Genomic DNA, 23,269 nt, shown 5'->3' with positions numbered 1-23,269 from the left:
AGAATGTGACAATGTCAGACCACGGAGGAAAATGAAACAGGAATTTCCTTAAGTACTTTCGTATATTAAATACATCTTCAGAAGGAATGAATTACCTCCAAAGCTACCCATTTCATTATGTATGAGGTCAATTTTTTTTTATTGGAGTTAAAATTAACGTAGATATATGACCGAACCTAACCAACCCTACCTAACCTAACTTATCTTTATAGATTAGGTTAGGTTAGGTTAGGTTAGGTAGTCGAAAAAACATTAATTCATGAAAACTTGGCTTATTAGGCAAATCGGGCCTTGCATAGTAGGCTGAGAAGTGCGTTCTGGCTACTAGGTACGACACATATATATATATATATATATATATATATATATATATATATATATATATATATATATATATATATATGCATGCATGCATGCATGCATGCGCAACAATGATCACAAAAACACTGATCCAAGTATGCAGAATAACCACATATGAAAAATAGAAAATGCTTAACGCGTTTTCGGCTAATTCGCCTTCATCAGAGCAAAGTAGAATGAAGATAAGATTGGTGATCAGACCTTTATATCCGCCTGGGCAGATCACCTGACCACCAAAAATAAGTGGAGGAAAGGAATTATAAGAAAGAAGGTAACTACAGAAGGCCTATTAGCCCATACAAGGCAGCTCCTATTAATATCTCCAAGTGCCATACGTGTTAAATGATTGCTATATTGTGCGAAAATGCGTTAAGCAATTTTCTGTTTTTCATATGTGGTTATTCTGCATATATATATATATATATTATATATATATATATATATATATATATATATATATATATATATATATATATATATATATATATATATATATATATATATATATTAGTATATTTTGGTAGCAGTCTTTCCTGTAGACATATTTTATTAAATATGACCGAAAAAGTAAGATTAATAATTCTAACACGAATTTTCTCAATCTTTCGTACATTATGCTTCACTGTTGGAGGTAAATCAAAAATCACTTCTCCAAAATTCATTTTTATTTCTAGTCTGACGCGACACGGGCGCGTTTCGTAAAACTTATTACATTTTCAAAGACTTCACAAATACACAACTGATTAGAACTTGCATTTCCCTGATTTTATATCTACTTTTGAGTGAGGTGGGAAGGGTGATGTGGCATTACATTTGAGTGAGGTGGGAAGGATGATGTGGCATTAGAGGATATTAATAGGGTATTAAAAGTATCAACACAAGACAGAACACGAAACAATGGATATTGAATAGAAGTGTTTGTAGAAAGCCTATTGGTCCATATTTCTTGATGCTTCTATATTGGAGCGGAGTCTTGAGGTGGGTAGAATATAGTTGTGCAATAATTGGCTGTTGATTGCTGGTGTTGACTTCTTGATGTGTAGTGCCTCGCAAACGTCAAGCCGCCTGCTATCGCTGTATCTATCGATGATTTCTGTGTTGTTTACTAGGATTTCTCTGGCGATGGTTTGGTTATGGGAAGAGATTATATGTTCCTTAATGGAGCCCTGTTGTTTATGCATCGTTAAACGCCTAGAAAGAGATGTTGTTGTCTTGCCTATATACTGGGTTTTTTGGAGCTTACAGTCCCCAAGTGGGCATTTGAAGGCATAGACGACGTTAGTCTCTTTTAAAGCGTTCTGTTTCGTGACTGGAGAGTTTCTCATGAGTAGGCTGGCCGTTTTTCTGGTTTTATAGTAAATCGTCAGTTGTATCCTCTGATTTTTGTCTGTAGGGATAACGTTTCTATTAACAATATCTTTCAGGACCCTTTCCTCTGTTTTATGAGCTGTGGAAAAGAAGTTCCTGTAAAATAGTCTAATAGGGGGTATAGGTGTTGTGTTAGTTGTCTCTTCAGAGGTAACCTCTGAAGAGACAACTAACACAACACCTATACCCCCTATTAGACTATTTTACAGGAACTTCTTTTCCACAGCTCATAAAACAGAGGAAAGGGTCCTGAAAGATATTGTTAATAGAAACGTTATCCCTACAGACAAAAATCAGAGGATACAACTGACGATTTACTATAAAACCAGAAAAACGGCCAGCCTACTCATGAGAAACTCTCCAGACACGAAACAGAACGCTTTAAAAGAGACTAACGTCGTCTATGCCTTCAAATGCCCACTTGGGGACTGTAAGCTCCAAAAAACCCAGTATATAGGCAAGACAACAACATCTCTTTCTAGGCGTTTAACGATGCATAAACAACAGGGCTCCATTAAGGAACATATAATCTCTTCCCATAACCAAACCATCGCCAGAGAAATCCTAGTAAACAACACAGAAATCATCGATAGATACAGCGATAGCAGGCGGCTTGACGTTTGCGAGGCACTACACATCAAGAAGTCAACACCAGCAATCAACAGCCAATTATTGCACAACTATATTCTACCCACCTCAAGACTCCGCTCCAATATAGAAGCATCAAGAAATATGGACCAATAGGCTTTCTACAAACACTTCTATTCAATATCCATTGTTTCGTGTTCTGTCTTGTGTTGATACTTTTAATACCCTATTAATATCCTCTAATGCCACATCATCCTTCCCACCTCACTCAAATGTAATGCCACATCACCCTTCCCACCTCACTCAAAAGTAGATATAAAATCAGGGAAATGCAAGTTCTAATCAGTTGTGTATTTGTGAAGTCTTTGAAAATGTAATAAGTTTTACGAAACGCGCCCGTGTCGCGTCAGACTAGAAATAAAAATGAATTTTGGAGAAGTGATTTTTGATTTACCTCCAACAGTGAAGCATAATGTACGAAAGATTGAGAAAATTCGTGTTAGAATTATTAATCTTACTTTTTCGGTCATATTTAATAAAATATATATATATATATATATATATATATATATATATATATATATATATATATATATATATATATATTTATATTTATTTATTTATTTATTTATTAAATATGACCGAAAAAGTAAGATTAATAATTCTAACACGAATTTTCTCAATCTTTCGTACATTTCTTTTCACTGTTGGAGGTAATTCAAAAATCAATTCTCCAAAATTCATTTTTATTTCTAGTCTGACACAACACTTGAGCTCGTTTCGTAAAACTTATTACATTTTCAAAGACTTTAGTTAACACATACACAAGTGAATAGAACTTACACATCTCCGATTTTGTTTATATCTACATTTGAGTGGGGTGGATGGGGTGAGGTGGTATTTAATAAGGTATTAATTTCATCAACACAAGCCAGAACATGAAACAATGGGTATTGAATAGAAGTGATTGTAGAAAGCCTATTGGTCCATATTTCTTGATGCTTCTATATTGGAGCGGAGTCTTGAGGTGGGTAGAATATAGTTGTGCATTAATTGGCTGTTGATTGCTGGTGTTGACTTCTTGATGTGTAATGCCTCGCAAACGTCAAGCCGCCTGCTATCGCTGTATCTATCGAAGATTTCTGTGTTGTTTACTAGGATTTCTCTGGCGATGGTTTGGTTGTGGGAAGAGATTATATGTTCCTTAATGGAACCCTGTTGCTTATGCATCGTTAAACGCCTAGAAAGAGATGTTGTTGTCTTGCCTATATACTGGGTTTTTTGGAGCTTACAGTCCCCAAGAGGGCATTTGAAGGCATAGACGACGTTAGTCTCTTTTAAAGTGTTCTGTTTTGTGTCTGGAGAGTTTCTCATGAGTAGGCTGGCAGTTTTTCTGGTTTTATAGTAAATCGTCAGTTGTATCCTCTGATTTTTGTCTGTAGAGATAACGTTTCTATTAACAATATCTTTCAGGACCCTTTCCTCCGTTTTATGAGCTGTGGAAAAGAAGTTCCTGTAAAATAGTCTAATAGGGGGTATAGGTGTTGTGTTATTTGTCTCTTTAGAGGTTGCATGGCATTTCACTTTCCTTCTTATGATGTCTTCGACGAAACCATTGGAGAAGCCGTTGTTGACTAGGACCTGCCTTACCCTACCTGCCTAAATGCCAACAGCGACTGCCCAGACAGGTACAAGAGGAGTGTTGTTAACGCATATGTCGACCGTGCTCTCAGCCACAGCTCAGAATGGAATCAAGTCGACGAAGAACTCTGTAGGGTAAGGCAGGTCCTAGTCAACAACGGCTTCTCCACGGCACTCACCCACGGCTATAGCTATACCGAACACTGGCATTTCCTTCCTGTGGCTCTTCACAGTGCCACATACGCCGGTGTTGTGGGCAAGGAGGTATCTGGTCAACAAGGGGCTGGTGTAATAGTTGTCGGTGAACAGTACATGCCCCTTGTTCAGCAACGGTTCCATCAGGGTTTTTACGACACTGCCAGAGAACCCGTGTTCATCTTGAGCCGGTATGTCGACGTCTGTACCAGAATATAATATCATGTCCAAGACGATACCAGTCTCACAGTCGCACAGCACAAAAAACTTCAGTCCAAATCAGTGCCGCTCTGATGGGATGTACTGCTTGAATGCCAGTCGCCCCTTGAACAGTGCAAGCGACTCGTCAATAACCACATTCTGTCCAGGTACAAAATAATCCCTGAACTTCCCTCTCATGTCACTGAACATCTGCTGTACTTTCCACAGTCTGTCGTGTCTGTCCTCATTTGCATTATTCTCGAAATGCAGGCACCTGAGAATCAAGAGAAACCTATCATGCGACATGTACCGGTTGAACACGGGCGATGGAACAAGGCTGTCTTTGCTCCAATAATCCTGGATGACAGCTTTCTCAGAGTGCTTCATCATCATGGTGAGTGCCAGAAACACGTACATTTCGTCGATTGTCGTGTCCTTCCATCGTGTGAGGCGTGAGGCAGGTAAAATGCCTTCGTCTATGAGGCTGTGAGCGAACCTGTTTGTCTCAGTCACAAGATGCGTCATGAATACATTGTCAAAATATGCCTGAAAATATTCCATGTCTGCCATATCATCACCAGTATATGGGAATAATGGTGTAACACCAAAATCGCTATCATCAAATGTTGGTATTTGAGGGACAAATGTGGTGCAATCCTCCCACACAAGTACACCAGGGGGTTTGGTGTTGGCGCCAACACCACCACGAGCACCAAAACTACGGCTACGTCGTCTGCTGCTTCTGCTGGAGCTGTGTGAGGGTATGCTAGGCGCTGAGGCAGATTTACGTACTGTAGGCCTACCAAGAATAAATGATGTTGAGGGGCCACTGTCGTTGTCCACATGCTGTGAGGCATGCTGCCGCCTGCTGCGGCGTGTTGCTGAGGTAGCAAAACCCCGCCTGGTAACACCACCGCTGCTCGCACTCGGGTGGTCCACACTACTCGTATCGGAGCCAATGTCCTGAAGCCCGAGAAAGATTCGTCACATGTACTATCACTGAATAAACTACTAGCGTCTGGGGACATACATGATGGTGGTGATGATAACGGTGTTGACCCAGGGCGGCGAGGCAGGCCGGGCAAGGCACGTGTACCACACACACTCGCCACATCTTCCAATTCCGTCTCTTCCTCACTCGTATCAGATCTCTGAGTAAGGTCTTTCTCTGGATCATAGTCCAGGTCATCATCCAGAGCACCGTCATCATACAAAATATCGCGTATTTCCTCCTCAGAGAGTCGTTTTCCATGACCGCGGGTCACCGTGGAGCGGGAGCTCGTAGAGGATGTGTTAGACATGGTTGCTGCTGTGAAACTGAGGCTTCCCATGGCTGCAGGGCATGCTGGGATTTTTTTTAAGATGGCGGACGATCACTGGGGTGGCTGACGATCACCCACCCATACCATACCCGCATCACCGCGCGCCAGTTTTGAATGGAACGGGAAAAATAAAAATACCCGGAGGCGCGTTGCGCAAACCAGACGCGAGCCTGCAGACGTGTTGCGCAGTTTAAGGTTAACTTTACCTGAACATTTATAAAAAAACAACAAAACAATTGCAATTGTCAAGGACGTATCCTTGACAAGGATACGTCCTTGACAATTGCACTAAGAAGTTTTTGGAGAAACCAGGTGCGCAGTGCAGTGGTTAATAAACAAGTGGCTATCCCTGCTGAAATGCCGGGACTTAGTGGCAATAGGCTTACATCCTGGGGGCAGGTTAGGAAAGATCTTATTCATCAAAGTTTCTGAGAGTACGCAGACTGATTAGTGGCATCAATTATGAGCTGTGGTTTATGTCCTCCATACTCGAATGTCAGACTTGTGTGTTGTTTCAGAAAGTCTTGGCCCAAAAGTAAGTCACAACACCGGTCTTTTAATACCCCAAGGCTGATAGATAAATAACATTTGCGCTGATAGATAAATATCATTTGCCCATTGAGCTCTAAAATTACATTAGAAACCCCAAAGAGCTAGTGCTTAATGACTTTGATGCTATAGAGATCTCCATAACTAATGGATACATTGTCAAAGTTAGTTTTCTTGCTGTGCTTTCACGTACGGAAGTTTTGGAGCTACATGACTCAGTTAGCGCCTTCAACTAGTATCCAGTTACTGTAACTGGTGGCTGCATGTGAGAGGCTCTACAGAAATACAGTTGTGACTGCAAGAAGAGTTGGATTGTGCAATGTAACAGTTGTACTCAAAGATATTTCAGACCGACAGATTTTAGCATAATGTCCTTTCTTGTTACAATTATGAGAGGTGGCATCATGTGCTGGGTACTTGTTTCTGATGTGAAACACCACCACTGCAGAAGTAACATTTCTTGTTGACAGTGTAGAGAGTAGCTAGTGTATGGTTCTCATGGTCTAGATCTTCTTCTGGGTGGGATTGCACAGGTACAACTATGGCAGCAGTCTGTGCATGTGTTGCAGAGTAAGCATCAGCAGTACATTCGGTCAGGTCAAGGGAGTACTGTATGCCTAATGTAGGCACTTTGCAAGTCCAGCGTCTTGTTCTCCAGAAGACGCTGACGATGGGTAGTGAGGAAATGTCATTGATGAAAGCAGTGCGAAAGAGTTTTTCCTGATAGCGTTTGGCAGTAACTGGTATCGAATTATAATCTTTATTGAGTTAATATAGTTCTCTCAAAAACTCATAATGGATCTCACTAAGTCATTGCCACCGTGTAACTAAGAGGTGTCTAGCAAATATCTCGTTGGGAGTTTTCACAAATACACAATGTAATGTAGGTATGGCATTTTCAAGGGTTGTACAATCCTCGATAAATTCATGAACAGTGTGTGATACACAGTTCACCAGAGTTCTAGGAGCATTTGCCCCACACTCAGCAATGAAGTCTTCAAACGTGTAATGCCAGCCGTTTTTTGGCGGCGGTAGATGAATTAGGGTCAATATCCTAACAATATAATGTTAGGGTCAAGTTAGGACGAGTGGGCCTCAATAGCTTGTCCGAGGTAGACTTTACCAACTTGAAAAAATTAAACTGAATGGTGATAAATGATACAGTATACTTGAATTCAGTGTTCCACCTTTATTCAACTTGGTTACCTGCATGATATCTGAAATAACACAAATCAAAGGTATTATTTACATAGATAATAAACTAGTGAATAGCCACATGGATTAAGGATTTGTGGTCACCAAGTATATTGCTATAGGATTGTTGTGTAATTATGCTAAAAAGAAAATGGATATAACATAGATCATAGTATACATGTTTATTCTGTGGCATTTCCTTCATAAACTGGTGATATAACTGCCTGGCCATCTACTGGCATTAAATATTTTGTCCCATGTATATATTTTAATTAATAATTTATTAAACTAATTTATCATTATTCAATTCTTAGATTGGACTGGGAAGTAGAGGGATACGAGGTATTGGAATTTCTCCAGTATCTGAAGCTCTGCAAAACCTAGTGTCGTCTGCAATATCTGGAACAGACAGTGTTAACAAGGACAGAACCAGCCATGTCTCTCCTGCCTCAGGTATTTGAATGTATTCATTCTAGTAATAGTTTATAATAACACTGCACATATAATGAGTTACAAGTTAGGTAAATAATGAGTAATGATATCATAGTATAATACTGTATTATTAATGGCTAACTCCAGCTTTTCAAGGTACAGTACTCAACAACTTATAATAATAAGAGCTATGAGGTATGTACAGCTTTGTCAATGGAATAATTGTTTAGTAATTATAGCTAATGCCTAATTACAATTATTACAAATAGGGACACTTAAGGTTATGCAATGTATGAAATACAATAGATACTGTATAAATTATAAAATGGTCTGTAATAGTGCAGAGAATATCAAGTGTCAGGGAGAGAATGAGTTAAAGCAATATTATATTCAGCACTTGAAATTACACATAATAATTAATTAACACTTTGCTGCTTGCGGCGTACTGAAAAAAAAAACATCTGCCTTGTGCTTTCGGCGTTTCGAGCGTCTTAGCGGTAAGACCGAAAAGTGTATACTCTTTTGACTGTCGTGACACTAATTGTAGGCATACGTATTTAAATTTGGTATCACTGTGTTCGCAATAGAATTGTCTATAAGAACATACCTACAAAATGCCACCAAAGCATAAGGCATATCAGCACTAAATAAAAAAACTATTGAGATTACTAGCCGAGAGGGCCAAACAGCAACAAAATGTTTCCACTCTCTTCATGGTTGTGAAGCCCACAGTTGTGCTACAGCGGTAATTTTGGTATCACTGAAATCACAATAAAATTCTCTACACGGACATATGCATATAAATATTGAATCAATGTTGCAGCCCACCCAAAACAGTGTGGGAAGTCGCCAAAGTGTTACCCGCGGCGGCATATCGGCGAAACCTGCATTGAAAAGTGTATATTCAATTCACTGTCTTGACATTATTTTTCGATGTACGTATTTCATTTTTGTACCAATGTGTTCGCAATAGAATGTTCTAGAAGAACATAAGTATAAAAGGTCACACAAGGATGCGTTCGATCAGCAACATATATAAAAACTAAGTCGATTATACTCGTCGCGTCAATAACACAATTGTTTTACCTCGATGAATCACTGCCGCGCCGTTCTCCTAAATAAGCTGTTCGGCTATTAGAGAAAGCGTAAATTTCATGGCAAACATTTGTAAACTATCCCCAAGTAGATCGGATAATAATTGGATTTTATACAAATATTTTTTCTTTGGACGCTGGTGGGGTACACGCAAGCGGAACCAAGAGAAAAATAGTTGTCAACCGTAATCGGCACCAAAGCGCGAAAGTGTTAATTTTGTCAGAGACAGAAACCTGTGTATGTATATATGTATGTTGGGCCTGTTTCCAGGCCTTGCAAGGTGGAGCTACTGACCCTCCCCAGGATGCTACCCTCAACAACCTGCTTAACTCACAGATACCAATTAACTGTTAGGTGAACAGAGGCATTAGGTGAGAGTAAATGTGCCCAACCATTTGTATCTTGCCCGGGATTTCCGATTGTGAGTGGTAAATGGCGCTAACTCTACTACGAGATATAAAAGTTGCACCTAAAAGTTCATTCATAATTGAATACTGTGTGGTGTTTACTGCTAAACATGCTGTCAAAACAATGGAGGGAGACATTGTAGGACAATGTCTACAATGTCATTGTAGACATTGTATAAGTGTACCAGACAGCACTGACAGCTCGATAGGTACAGACACCACGACGGTTCCCGATAGAGCAATTCAGAACAGAAGGACAGACTTATGCAAATTTTATGCAAAGGGCATATGCAGACATAGATATGCTGGTAATAAGAAAGGATTAGAATGCAGTTACCAACATCCCAAAAAATGTTTAAATATGCTTAGGAAAGGTGAGTGTCGATTTGGATCAATATGTAGGTTTTTCCATCCTGACATGTGCCAAACCTCACTGGAGGACAGAAAATACTATGACCTCAGCTGCCCACACTTTCACGTGAAAGGAACGGAACGCTACATAAAGAGTGGCAAGCAGGATGAATTTGGAGGAAACTCTATAAATTTTTATACCAGACCGACAGAGAATTCAAAAGGAGCAGCATGGAGAGTGTATGGAACTGGATGCCAGATCCACTTGCATTCCAGAATTACAGATACAATTACACACCGAAAGTGAACTACAACTATGACAGGCAACTGCCCTACAACAATCAGTACTGGTCAGAACAAACTCATTATGTCCACGCATAATGGGCTCGCCGAAAAAGTCTCCCATTCAAACTATCACTAATAGAGTAACCTCATTCATCTTTGCCAACATACAAGGACTGAAAACAAGAACAAACAACAAAGTACAGTTCATAAATGGCCTCCTCACGGAGTCAAATGCAATATTTGGAGCTTTCACAGAAACCCATGCAGGGGAATCGTTGGACAGTGAGATCTGGATTCCAGGATATAACCTATACAGGTGTGATAGGAAAATTAGGTCACATTGAGGAGTGGGTCTGTATGTTAGGGAAGACCTTGTATGCTCGGAACTCCTAAACGTTACAAATGAGGTGGTAGAGGTACTGGGATTGAAAATAGAGAAAATAAATTTAGTGATTATTCTAATATACAAACCGCCAGATGCAACGGCTGAGGAAATCACAGAACAGATAAACAAAATAGAGAATAGCCTTGATAATTTGGAGAACCCGATACCTGATATTATCTTCCTAGGTGACTTCAACTTGCCTAGTCTCAGTTGGAAAATAGCAAACAATAATATTATACCAGGAAATCTATCAGGACCTAACCAACCACAGATTAGAGAACTACTTAGATTCTGTGACAAATTTTCACTCAATCAGCAGATATCAGAGCCAACGAGAAATGAAAATATTCTAGATCTGGTCTTTACGAACAATGAAGACATTATCAGAGACATTACGATATCAGATACCACATACTCAGATCACAAGCTCATTGAAGTGCAAACGACCATCAATACTCAGAATAGACCTAAAACGTTGATAAAGCGAGAGGGGCTATTCAGTAAATTCAATTTTAATAATAAAAGGATAGACTGGAAGATAATAAACAGGGAACTTACAAACATTCCATGAAAAACTGTTGTAAGTAATACAAGTCCTACAGAAGGAATAGAAAAACTGACTTTGGAAGCGTATCAAGTCTGTCTGAAACATGTTCCTTTGAGGAAAGCCAGAAAGAGATCTAACGTAGAAAGAGAACGCAGACGACACTATAAACGCAGGAAAAAAATAACGGAACTGCTTATGCAGACACGAATTTCCCGTCAAAGAAGGAATAATTTAAATAGGGAGATTGAAGAAATCGAGCGGAAATTGAAACACTCATATGAAACTGAAGAAAGGCAGTTAGAACAGAAAGCAATTCAGGAAATAAAGAAAAATCCAAAATATTTCTTCTCATACTTCTACTTCTGGATTTCGAGCGGGAAGATCGTGCCTCTCACAGCTACTTGAGCACTACGACAAAGTCACTGAGGCATTAGAAGAGAAACAGAATGCTGATGTGATATACACGGACTTCGCAAAGGCTTTCGATAAATGTGACCATGGCGTGATAGCACACAAAATGAAGTCAATGGGAATAACCGGTAAAGTAGGACGCTGGATACTCAGTTTTCTGTCAAACAGGACTCGGCGAGTAACTGTCAACCATATAAAATCTAGTCCAAGTGCAATGAAAAGCTCTGTACCTCAGGGTACAGTCCTTGCACCGCTGCTTTTCCTTATTCTCATATCAGATATAGACAAAAATACAAGTCACAGCCTCGTATCATCCTTTGCAGATGACACAAAAATCAGTATGAAAATTACCTCGGCTGAGGACATTGAAAAACTTCAAGCTGATATTAATAAAGTTTTCGACTGGGCATCAGAAAATAACATGATGTTTAACAGTGATAAATTCCAGGTACTCAGGTACGGTAAAAATGAGGACCTTAAACATAATACAGAGTACAAAACACAATCAAATGTACCCATAGTAGGAAAACAGCATGTAAAGGATTTGGGAATAATAATGTCTGACGACCTAACGTTTAAGGAGCATAACCAAGCAAATACTGTATTGCGACAGCCAGAAAAATAATAGGATGGATTACGAGAACTTTCAAATCCAGGGATCCCATCACAATGGTTGTACTCTTCAAGTCACTTGTGTTGTCCCGTCTTGAGTACTGCTCAGTACTCACTTCCCCCTTCAGAGCAGGAGAGATTGCTGAAATCGAGGGAATACAGAGAACATATACGGCACGCATAGGCGCAATAAAGCACCTAAATTATTGGGATCGTCTCAAAGCCCTCCAAATGTACTCACTAGAAAGAAGACGAGAGAGATATCAAATAATATACACCTGGAAGATACTGGAGGGCCAAGTACCAAATCTACACAGTAAAATAACAACGTACTGGAGTAAACGATATGGAAGAAAATGTAGAATAGAACCAGTGAAGAGCAGAGGTGCCATAGGCACAATCAAAGAACACTGTATAAACTTCAGAGGTCCGCAGTTGTTCAACGTCCTCCCAGCAAGCATAAGAAATATTGCCGGAACAACCGTGGACATTTTCAAGAGGAAACTAGATTTATTCCTCCAAGGAGTGCCGGATCAACTGGGCTGTGGTGGGTATGTGGTCCTGCGGGCCGCTGCAAGCAACAGCCTGGTGGACCAAACTCTCACAAGTCAAGCCTGGCCTCGGGCCGGGCTTGGGGAGTAGAAGAACTCCCAAAACCCCATCAACCAGGTATATGTGAAATCAAAAGCAAAAACCACTGCCAGTATTGGACCTATTCGTACAAGTGAAGGTTCATACACGGAGGATGACAAAGAAATTAGTGAAATCCTAAAAAAGCAGTATGAGGACATGTTTAGCACTCCAATAAACAACATGAAAGTGGAAGATCCAGACAATTTCTTTATGCGGGATATTCAAACCCCCGTAAATATAATTGATATAAACACGAGCGCACTAAATTTTGAAAGAGAAATTGAAAACATGCCCATGCACTCGGCCCCAGGTCCAGACTCATGGAATTCAATATTTATAAAGAAATGCAAAGTGCCGGTAGCACAGGCACTCAGTATAGTGTGGAGGAAGAGCTTGGACACGGGGGAGATACCAGATGCACTTAAAGTAGCAGACATAGTCCCTCTACACAAGGGAGGGAGCAAATCATTGGCAAAAAATTATAGACCAGTTGCACTAACATCGCACATCATAAAAGTATTTGAGAGAATGATTAGGAGTCAGGTCACCAATTTCATGGAGACCAATGACCTTCACAACCCAGGCCAACATGGATTTCGAGCGGGAAGATCGTGCCTCTCACAGCTACTTGAGCACTACGACAAAGTCATTGAGGCATTAGAAGAAAAACAGAATGCTGATGTGATATACACGGACTTCGCAAAGGCTTTCGATAAATGTGACCATGGCGTGATAGCACACAAAATGAAGTCAATGGGAATAACCGGTAAAGTAGGACGCTGGATACTCAGTTTTCTGTCAAACAGGACTCAGCGAGTAACGGTCAACCATATAAAATCTAGTCCAAGTGCAGTGAAAAGCTCTGTACCTCAGGGTACAGTCCTTGCACCGCTGCTTTTCCTTATTCACATATCAGATATAGACAAAAATACAAGTCACAGCTTCTTATCATCCTTTGCAGATGACACAAAAATCAGTATGAAAATTGCCTCTGCTGAAGACATTGAAAAACTTCAAGCTGATATCAATAAAGTTTTCGACTGGGCATCAGAAAATAACATAATGTTTAACAGTGATAAATTCCAGGTACTCAGGTACGGTAAAAATGAGGACCTTAACCCTTAACATGCTCGGGGTTTAATATCCTGTCATCCCCACAGGCGCATGTCATTTTGAAAAAAAAAAAAAAAAATTTTTCTTTCTAACCTGTTAATTTGTGTTCACTGGTCACGGGAAAAATAATAAAAAAATCGTAAGTGGCATATATTGCCCGCTATAGGGCGGGGAAGTCTGGCAAATTATAGGCGCTGACTCAGCGTGCATCCCAGGCGGTCTGTTGCTCGCAAGCTGTCAGGCCAGAGTTGCCACAAAGAGATAATTACCGAATTATTTCAATGTCTCTGATTGATTTTTCATACTTTTTTTGCTGTAATATTATTCAATAGTGTGTAGTGTGATATATTTATATAATAAAATGAGTGAATCGTTGGTGTACTCAAAAATATGGTGTGCATATTGTTGATTCAATTATGTTCATCAATCAGTGAACAAATACTTTGTCGGTTATTACACTATAAGCACAGGTTATATATAAGTATTTGCATGTTTTGTTCACTATAACGAACCACTAAGTAGCTATTATGAGTCAAAAAGTAATGAGGAGTGACTGCCGTGTACCAGCCAGCCACTCCCGCCCTCCCTCCAGTCATCTGACTCACCCTCATTCTCCTCCCACAATAATGTTTTTGCTATAATTCACTATATACAGACGTTATATATAAGTATCTACATGTTTTGTTCACCATAACTGTACATCTAAGCTTGTATGGTGAGTAAAGGCACAGAGATGTGGCTACTCACACAGTCAGCTGATCGGCGGCCGCCCTCAAGGTCAGACACACTAATATTTCTCCTCCAACAATACTGTGTGGTGTTATTACGCTATATATCTTATATACAGACGTTATATATAAGTATCTACATGTTTTGTTCACCATAACTGTACATCTAAGCTTGTATGGTTAGTAAAGGCACAGAGATGTGGCTACTCACACAGTCAGCTGATCGGCGGCCGCCCTCAAGGCCAGACGCACTAATATTTCTCCTTCAACAATACTGTGTGGTGTTATTACGCGATATACACACATTATATATAAATATCTACCTGTTTTTTCATCATACTTGTATAAATAAACTGGTATGGTGCCCAAAGACCATTGTGGTAACCAGTAAACAACACCGTCGTCTGCACGGTGGCGTCGTGCAGACGACGCCACCGCCCTCACCAAAATGGCGGCTCCAAACCTTCTCTAGAGGGTATACCCTCTATACGCACGTTATATATAAGTACAGTACAACCTCGATTCAACGTACTATATGGGACCACCCCCAGTTCGTTGGAGCGTTGGATTCGTTGCAAGAGGTGACCTTCAAGAGGCGTTTGCGTCAGTGTCTTTTTTTTTCTTGTACACAATAAAAATGCATTGTATCATATTACTTACTGTACCTATATTTTACTACTCTACTAAAAATACTGTAATTCATGTATTTACCTTATTGTTGGAGTTATGTCCATCTTGAAGTTTTGTGAAGTTGTGAATGCTCTACAGTAAATAGGTACTGCAGTGCATTAAGCCGTTAGCACTGTATTATTAAAAGTGGTTTTGCTGTATGTTGAGTACTACAATACAGTTCTTGAAAACTATTGTACATTAGAATTATTGCAACTTTAATTTTAACACTATGTACACACTTGAATTTAACACTTATTCTAATTGTTCACTTCACACACGATGTTTTTAGATGTTTTCATCAGCTTTGCTGGTGCTCGCTGCTGCTGTGTTGGCTTCAGCTGCTTTTGTGCTGGTGCTGGGTACAGCTGTGCTGGTGCTGGGTACGGCTGTACTGGTGCTGGGTACGGCTGTGCTGGTGCTGGGTACGGCTGTGCTGGTGCTGGGTACGGCTGTGCTGGTGCTGGGTACGGCTGTGCTGGTGCTGGGTACGGCTGTGCTGGTGCTGGGTACGGCTGTGCTGGTGCTGGGTACGGCTGTGCTGGTGCTGGGTACGGCTGTGCTGGTGCTGGGTACGGCTGTGCTGGTGCTGGGTACGGCTGTGCTGGTGCTGGGTACGGCTGTGCTGGTGCTGGGTACGGCTGTGCTGGTGCTGGGTACGGCTGTGCTGGTGCTGGGTACGGCTGTGCTGGTGCTGGGTACGGCTGTGCTGGTGCTTGGTACGGCTGTGCTGGTGCTGGGTACGGCTGTGCTGGTGCTGGGAACGTCAACAGTGCCAGTAACATTTTGTATAATCTCATCATGTTAAATGACCATTGATTAAATGATTTATTAATTTTATTATTTCGAAGCCGTAGTCACTGAACTGTGGCGACGAATTGAAACGAGAAATGCATGGTTTGTGTGTACAGGGATTAGACCCGTCCACTCACTCACGCTGGAGTTGTTCCAATAACAAATAATTTCTCAAATAGCAGATGTCTATCATATTACAGTATATTTTCGGTTTTATTTAGTTTAGTTTAATTAGGATAATAAAAAGCTATTAAAGCATTGGTTTTAGAAATGATTTATTAGTCTGAAACTTTCAAAGTCATGGGTCACTGAACTATAACGACACAGACGAAGGAAAACCAAGTGAGGTTTACAGAACAGTATTCCCTTATCTGTCCACCCTCACTCACCTTGTTTTATCACAGAAAATGTCTATAAGGAGATTTTACGACATGTAGCTAGCTAATCACGCTTCAGCCTTTAAATTAATTTACAAAGATACGTCTGCCACAAATCAGTGGGAGGTTGGGAGGTAGGTGGGCAGGCAGAGCTTGTAAGGGAGAGGCAGGGAGGGAGGCAGGCACGGAGGGAGACAGGCAGAGCTTGGGAGGGAGGCAGGGAAGGAGAGGATGGAGATGGATTGATGGTAGGATGGAGGGAGGGATGGAAGGATGGATGATTTGAGGGTGTGTGTGTGTGTATGGGCTGTATGGGTGGGGGGGGGAGGTGTGTCGGTGGTGGTGAAGGGACCGACTCGCTGATAACCCTAACTCTGACCCAGTTAACTTTTTTTTTAACTTGATTTGTTTCTTCAATTCTGGATGGATGGAGGGAGAAAGGGGATGGAGGGAGGGGATGGATGGATGGATGGATGGATGGAGGGAGGGGATGGATGGATGGATGGAGGGAGGGAGGGGATGGATGGATGGAGGGAGGGGATGGATGGATGGATGGAGGGGATGGATGGATGGATGGATGGAGGGGATGGATGGATGGAGGGGATGGATGGATGGATGGATGGATGGATGGATGGATGGAGGAAGGGAGGGAGGGGATAGATGGAGGGAAGGAGGGGATGGATGGATGGATGGATGGATGGATGGAGGGGATGGATGGATGGATGGATGGATGGAGGGAGGGGATGGATGGATGGATGGAGGGGGGATGGATGGAGGGAGGGGATGGATGGAGGGAGGGGATGGATGGATGGATGGAGGGAGGGGATGGATGGATGGATGGTGGGAGGGAGGGGATGGATGGATGGAGGGAGGGGATGGATGGATGGATGGATGGATGGATGGAGGGAGGGGATGGATGGATGGATGGATGGATGGATGGAGGGAGGGGATGGATGGATGGATGGAGGGAGGGGATGGATGGATGGATGGAGGGAGGGGATGGATGGATGGATGGAGGGAGGGAGGGGATGGATGGATGGAGGGAGGGGATGGATGGAGGGAGGGGATGGATGGAGGGAGGGAGGGGATGGATGGATGGATGGATGGAGGGGATGGATGGATGGATGGAGGGAGGGGATGGATGGATGGAGGGAGGGGATGGATGGATGGATGGATGGAGGGAGGGGATGGATGGAGGGGATGGATGGATGGATGGATGGATGGAGGGAGGGGATGGATGGATGGATGGAGGGAGGGGATGGATGGATGGATGGATGGATGGAGGGAGGGGATGGATGGATGGATGGAGGGAGGGGATGGATGGATGGATGGATGGATGGATGGATGGATGGATGGATGGAGGGGATGGATGGATGGATGGATGGATGGAGGGAGGGGATGGATGAAGGGAGGGGATGGATGGATGGATGGATGGAGGGGATGGATGGATGGATGGATGGATGGAGGGAGGGGATGGATGGATGGATGGAGGGAGGGGATGGATGGATGGATGGATGGATGGATGGATGGATGGAGGGGATGGATGGATGGATGGAGGGAGGGGATGGATGAAGGGAGGGGATGGATGGATGGATGGATGGAGGGAGGGGATGGATGGATGGATGGATGGAGGGAGGGGATGGATGGATGGATGGATGGAGGGAGGGGATGGATGGATGGAGGGAGGGGATGGATGGATGGATGGAGGGGATGGATGGATGGAGGGAGGGGATGGATGGATGGATGGATGGAGGGAGGGGATGAATGGAGAGAGAGAGAGAGAGAGAGAGAGAGAGAGAGAGAGAGAGAGAGAGAGAGAGAGAGAGAGAGAGAGAGAAAGAGCGAGAGAGGGGGGAGAGAGGGGGAGAGAGGGGGGGGGAGAGAGAGAGAGAGAGAGAGGTGGAGAGAGAGAGAGAGAGAGGGGGAGAGAGAGGGAGAGGGGGGAGAGAGAGAGAGAGGGGGGAGAGAGAGAGAGAGAGGGGGAGAGAGAGAGAGAGGGAGGGAGGGAGGGAGGGAGGGAGGGAGGGAGGGAGGGAGGGGGAGAGAGGGATGGAGGGATGAAACAAGCATGGTGTGTGTACAGGGATTAGACCCGTCCACTCACGCTAGAGTTGTTCCAATAACATACAGTAATTTCTCAAAGAGCAGATGTCTATCATGTTACAGCATATTTTCAGTTTTATTTAGTTTAGTTTAATTAGGATAATAAAAAGCTATTAAAACACTGGTTTTAGAAATTATTTATTAATATGAAACTTTCAAAAGTCATGGGTCACTGAACTATGACGACACACAGACGAAAGTGAGTGAAACCTCACTGTAAAGTGAGGTTTACAGTACAGTATTCTCTTATCTGTCCACCCTCACTCATCTTGTTTCATCACAGAAAATGTCTATAAGGAGATTTTACCACATGTAGCTAGGTAATCACGCTTCATCCTTTAAATTAATGTACAAAGATACGTGTGCCCCAAATCAGTGAACGAAAATCATGGAAACTGAGTTGTTCACTTGTGTGGATCACTGGCTGGTGTTTGTGTGGACCATTTTGGCTGGTGTTTGTGTGGACCATTTTGGCTGGTGTTTGGTTCATATGGTTCACTTGTGTGATCCAACTTCTTATGAAGGAATTATTAATTGTAATCTGTGATAGAATGAGAAAGTTTTCCACCACTCTGTGAACTCTGTCCCAAAATCGTAAGCTTGTGGACCACTTGTGGTCCACATGTGTGGTCCATTTGTGTGGTCCACTTGTGTGATCCAACTTGTCATATGAGAGAATTATTAATTGTAATCTGTTATAGAATGGGAAAGTTTTCCACCAGTCTGTGAACTCTGTCTGGACATCGTAAGCAAATCCGAACATCCCTCGCTTCGGCAAACCATTGTTCGTCGAACCGGGTGAGTAAATTCGGCCTGAAAATTGTGCGAACTAGCCGGAGATTCGTTGAATCGGGGTACGTTGAATCGAGGTTGTACTGTATCTACATTTGTGTTCACCATAGCGAACCACTAAGCTGGTATGGTGAGTGCAGTCAATAAAAGGTGGCCACACACAGTCAAAAGACATCGCTACCACCCTCCCTCCCACAGCATTACACCTCCTTCCATGGCGCACAGCGCTAGATATCACCACAATCCTGCTATTATCAGAACCCTGGTCAGTTTTATCACAGTCAGGGGTCTTCTGTAATAATATCATCGCTATATAATAGCATGAACAAGTATAATTTGGCATTTTTAGGCGATGCTGTGGTCACAAGCTGAACAGCAGTGCTGTTAGCTCATGCTGCGTGCGTCAGGCTTGGTTGCTCACTCAATACTGAGGCCAATAACACCCGGGAGTTTGGCCCACGATTTTTTTTAAAAATGGCGTCTGTTTACAAGAGTCCTGATGAAGGTGTGGTGAACCCCGTGTATCCGCGGGCTGTTTAAATCTTGCGTAGTACTCCAACACATCATATGACGTGATGCGCAGTTTACTGGAACAACGTCCAGCACGTCACATGACGTGATGCGCACTTTAAGGGTTAAACATAATACAGAGTACAAAACACAATCAAATGTACCCATAGTAGGAAAACAGCATGTAAAGGATTTGGGAATAATAATGTCTGACGACCTAACGTTTAAGGAGCATAACCAAGCAAATATTGCGACAGCCAGAAAAATGATAGGATGGATTACGAGAACTTTCAAATCCAGGGATTCCATCACAATGGTTGTACCCTTCAAGTCACTTGTGTTGTCCCGTCTTGAGTACTGCTCAGTACTCACTTCCCCCTTCAGAGCAGGAGAGATTGCTGAAATAGAGGGAATACAGAGAACATATACGGCACGCATAGACGCAATAAAGCACCTAAATTATTGGGATTGTCTCAATGCCCTCCAAATGTACTCACTAGAAAGAAGACAAGAGAGATATCAAATATTATACACCTGGAAGATACTGGAGGGCCAAGTACCAAATCTACACAGTAAAGTAACAACGTACTGGAGTGAACGATATGGAAGAAAATGCAGAATAGAACCAGTGAAGAGCAGAGGTGCCATAGGCACAATCAGAGAACACTGTATAAACATCAGAGGTCCGCGGTTGTTCAACGTCCTCCCAGCAAGCATAAGAAATATTGCCGGAACAACCGTGGACATTTTCAAGAGGAAACTAGATTTATTCCTCCAAGGAGTGCCGGATCAACCGGGCTGTGGTGGGCATATGGGCCTGCGGGCCGCTCCAAGCAACAGCCTGGTGGACCTAAGTCTCACAAGTCAAGCCTGGCCTCGGGCCGGGCTTGAGGAGTAGAAGAACTCCCAAAACCCCATCAACCAGGTATCAACAAGGGTATTAACATGCACTTTTGACAGGGTTCTGTTACATTTCTTTTAATTTCTTGAGTATTGTGCAAACATTACTTTGCTCTGGCCTACTGTTTTATTTTGTGGATGCTTCAAGCTGGTTGCAGTGGGAAATTGTTTTAGTTTGGGTTAGAATTTAATTTTGAGTCGCATGGGCATACAGTAATTTATGTATGAGGCACTTCAATATATGGTAGGTTTTTACAGTTTAAAATTGTGGTGGCATGCATTACTTGAAGTTGGGTTTATATATGGCATTCCTGACTGACTTTGCAGCTTTAACATCTTAAGCAATTTAAATTAAAAAGTAATCTCTACTTTTCTCATTGCAGGTCATTTTAGAAGTTGGTCATTTCTCTAAGTTATGTAAGATTGTCAACATTTCTCTTTTCATCAAAATTTTATTAATTTGACTTAAGTTATATTAGAATCATTTGCATCTTTCTTTCTTTTGTTTATTGCATTTTCTGGGGGGGAGTCCCTTCGGCTTCCCGGAGCTAAACCAGGCTAATGTGCTAATGTCAGACTTTGGCATCAGTCATGTGTATGGAGTTCTATGTGCCTACCGGGGACCACGAGCCAGAACCTGCCCCTCCTCAGAGAGTGCCATCGACCGGGTTAGGCACCCAGAGAGGTAAGCGTCCCAAAACAAACCCCTATTCTGGTGAAAATTGCTACCACAAGCCAAACAAGTGGATAGAACTCCCCCTAAAAGAAACGAGCAAACGATCATGACATCACATGTCACCGCGCTGCTTTCTGCGCAGCTCCCCCCTCCCCGGGAGGGGGAAGGGGGAGCCCCAGACCTACCGCACCGGCTATTCACCATCAGTTCTTCGGCTGATGCTAGAGGCTGAGGTCGTGTGCTCCAGCTCCAGTGGTTGTTTCAGCACTGTACCTAGAGTGTGGTGGCTGTCTTCTAGGTGGTGCATGAGCCGGGAGTGATTCTCCAGTACTCGGGCTGCATGTGCCTAGGGTTTCCTTCCCTACACAGCTTGTTTTCACTAATCATGAAGGCCGGTTCTGTTCCGCCTGGGTACTCTGTCCTCTTGCGGGGGTTTTCTTTATATATTTTCTTTGTCTGCCTGGTGGGGGGGGGGGGTGTCTGCCTTCATTCTTGCCCCCTGTGTCCCCTGTGTACTGAGTATTCTTCCTTCTTCTGATGGTTCCCCTGCTAGGTCCCCGTGAGTGTACACGTCCCAGGGGTTCAGTTCTTAGAAGGTTGTTTGGTAGACTTGGGCGCCGGTTAGCAGTACGCTGCCTGGGATTACCTGAGTGCGAGTCCTCTTATAGTAAACTCTCAGGACCCCTGGGAAACCCCTGGGGGCGCGCAGGTCCGATGGATGTGACCCCGAAGTCTCCCCTAGCTTCCAGCGAGTTTGAGGGTTGCTTTGTCCCCCTTGTCTCCGGGTGACTCTCTCTGTCTTTACCTCCGTCTGCTCCTGTGGGGTCGGTGACACCTTCAGCCCGGAGTCCTGCGAGTTTAGTTGCTTGTTTGTGACTCGGTTACCCAGTCTTATGCTGACTATGCGGGTGCAGGTAGCACGGGCGTTGCAGATTGAGCTTCGATGGTGGCAACGCTCTCGGTTGTTTGCCCCCTGGAAGCCCCGAGGCTGCTCTGTTTTGGTTGGTGTTGGGGTTTGGGGGTGTTGGTTGCTTCGGTTCCTTCCACGCCCCCTTGTCTTTACCCTGTTGTGGTCTAGTCTGGTCCCCCCCCCCCCCCTTCCTTCCTCCCTCCCTGCTTCCGGATCCTTACTGTCTGTGGGTTTGGGGTCGGGGCAGGGCTTCGTTGGTTTTGAGACTCGGGCGATCTCGGGGAATTCCCCTTCCTAGGTAGCGACGGGGGCATTCGAGCCTGTTCCTCTAGCCGTGTTGTATGAGTCTGCCAGTGGGCTCCCATTCGTCGAGTCGAGTCGAAGTCGAGGAAGGGAAAGACTACCGTGCGCGCTCCGTTAAAATCATGACATTATCCGGGATTTCTTATGACTACAGCCATGGATTACTGATTACAGACATCACAAAGTGCATAGCGACCAGCTGGAAAATTGAAAACAGTCATTAACAATGGAACTTTGTGTTAAATAGAGAATAAACGGGGGACCACGTGGGAGCCAGTGCACGAGGCTTTGTGTACATGCGTGTAGGCGATAGGAGGAAAAAATAGTGAACAGTGATTCATGGAACAGTGAAGTGGAACGGGTATCACAACACACACATAAGTTGGAAGTGTAGGAAAATTGTGCATAGAATATTATAAATAGAGAATACTAAAAATATAGAATAGTGGCAAGAGGCGGCATCAGCTAGGCTGTGTTTACACAAGCCACGAGGCCTACCCCAGGGACGTCCCACAGTGATAAAAAATACGAAAATATATAGTGTAATATGGAAAAATGGATGTAGGAATTAGTAATAAAGTGAGTAAGTACCATTGCAAGCTGGAAATTAGGCAGAAAATTCCTTGTAAGAATACAAGCAAAGAATAAATCAGTGTTATAAACCGAGTAACTGGAAACTGGTGACATCAACCTGGGACGACAAGAGGTCAACTGTACCGCACCGGGGACCAGCTTCCGTACCCTACGCTAAGTACCTGCCATAAAGTTTTAACAGTATAACATACATAATATTACAAACATATGGTATACATATAAT

The 23,269-nt window shown here is 42.9% G+C and overlaps 1 protein-coding gene across 3 annotated transcripts in view; it reads left to right on the top strand.

The window, feature by feature from the left end:
• The window catches only part of LOC123774997 (bromodomain-containing protein 8), a 341,469-nt gene that overhangs the window by 193,626 nt on the left and 124,574 nt on the right, over positions 1-23,269 (top strand). For all 3 annotated transcript variants that reach the window (XM_045769702.2, XM_045769701.2, XM_045769703.2), the window contains exon 8: positions 7,733-7,871. In XM_045769702.2, the coding sequence (XP_045625658.1) occupies positions 7,733-7,871 (139 nt within the window). The remainder of the gene's footprint in view (positions 1-7,732; positions 7,872-23,269) is intronic.

Source organism: Procambarus clarkii, chromosome 92 (assembly GCF_040958095.1).
Source record: "Procambarus clarkii isolate CNS0578487 chromosome 92, FALCON_Pclarkii_2.0, whole genome shotgun sequence".
Classification (NCBI taxonomy): domain Eukaryota; kingdom Metazoa; phylum Arthropoda; class Malacostraca; order Decapoda; family Cambaridae; genus Procambarus; species Procambarus clarkii.
This window is presented reverse-complemented; position numbering and strand designations above follow the sequence as displayed.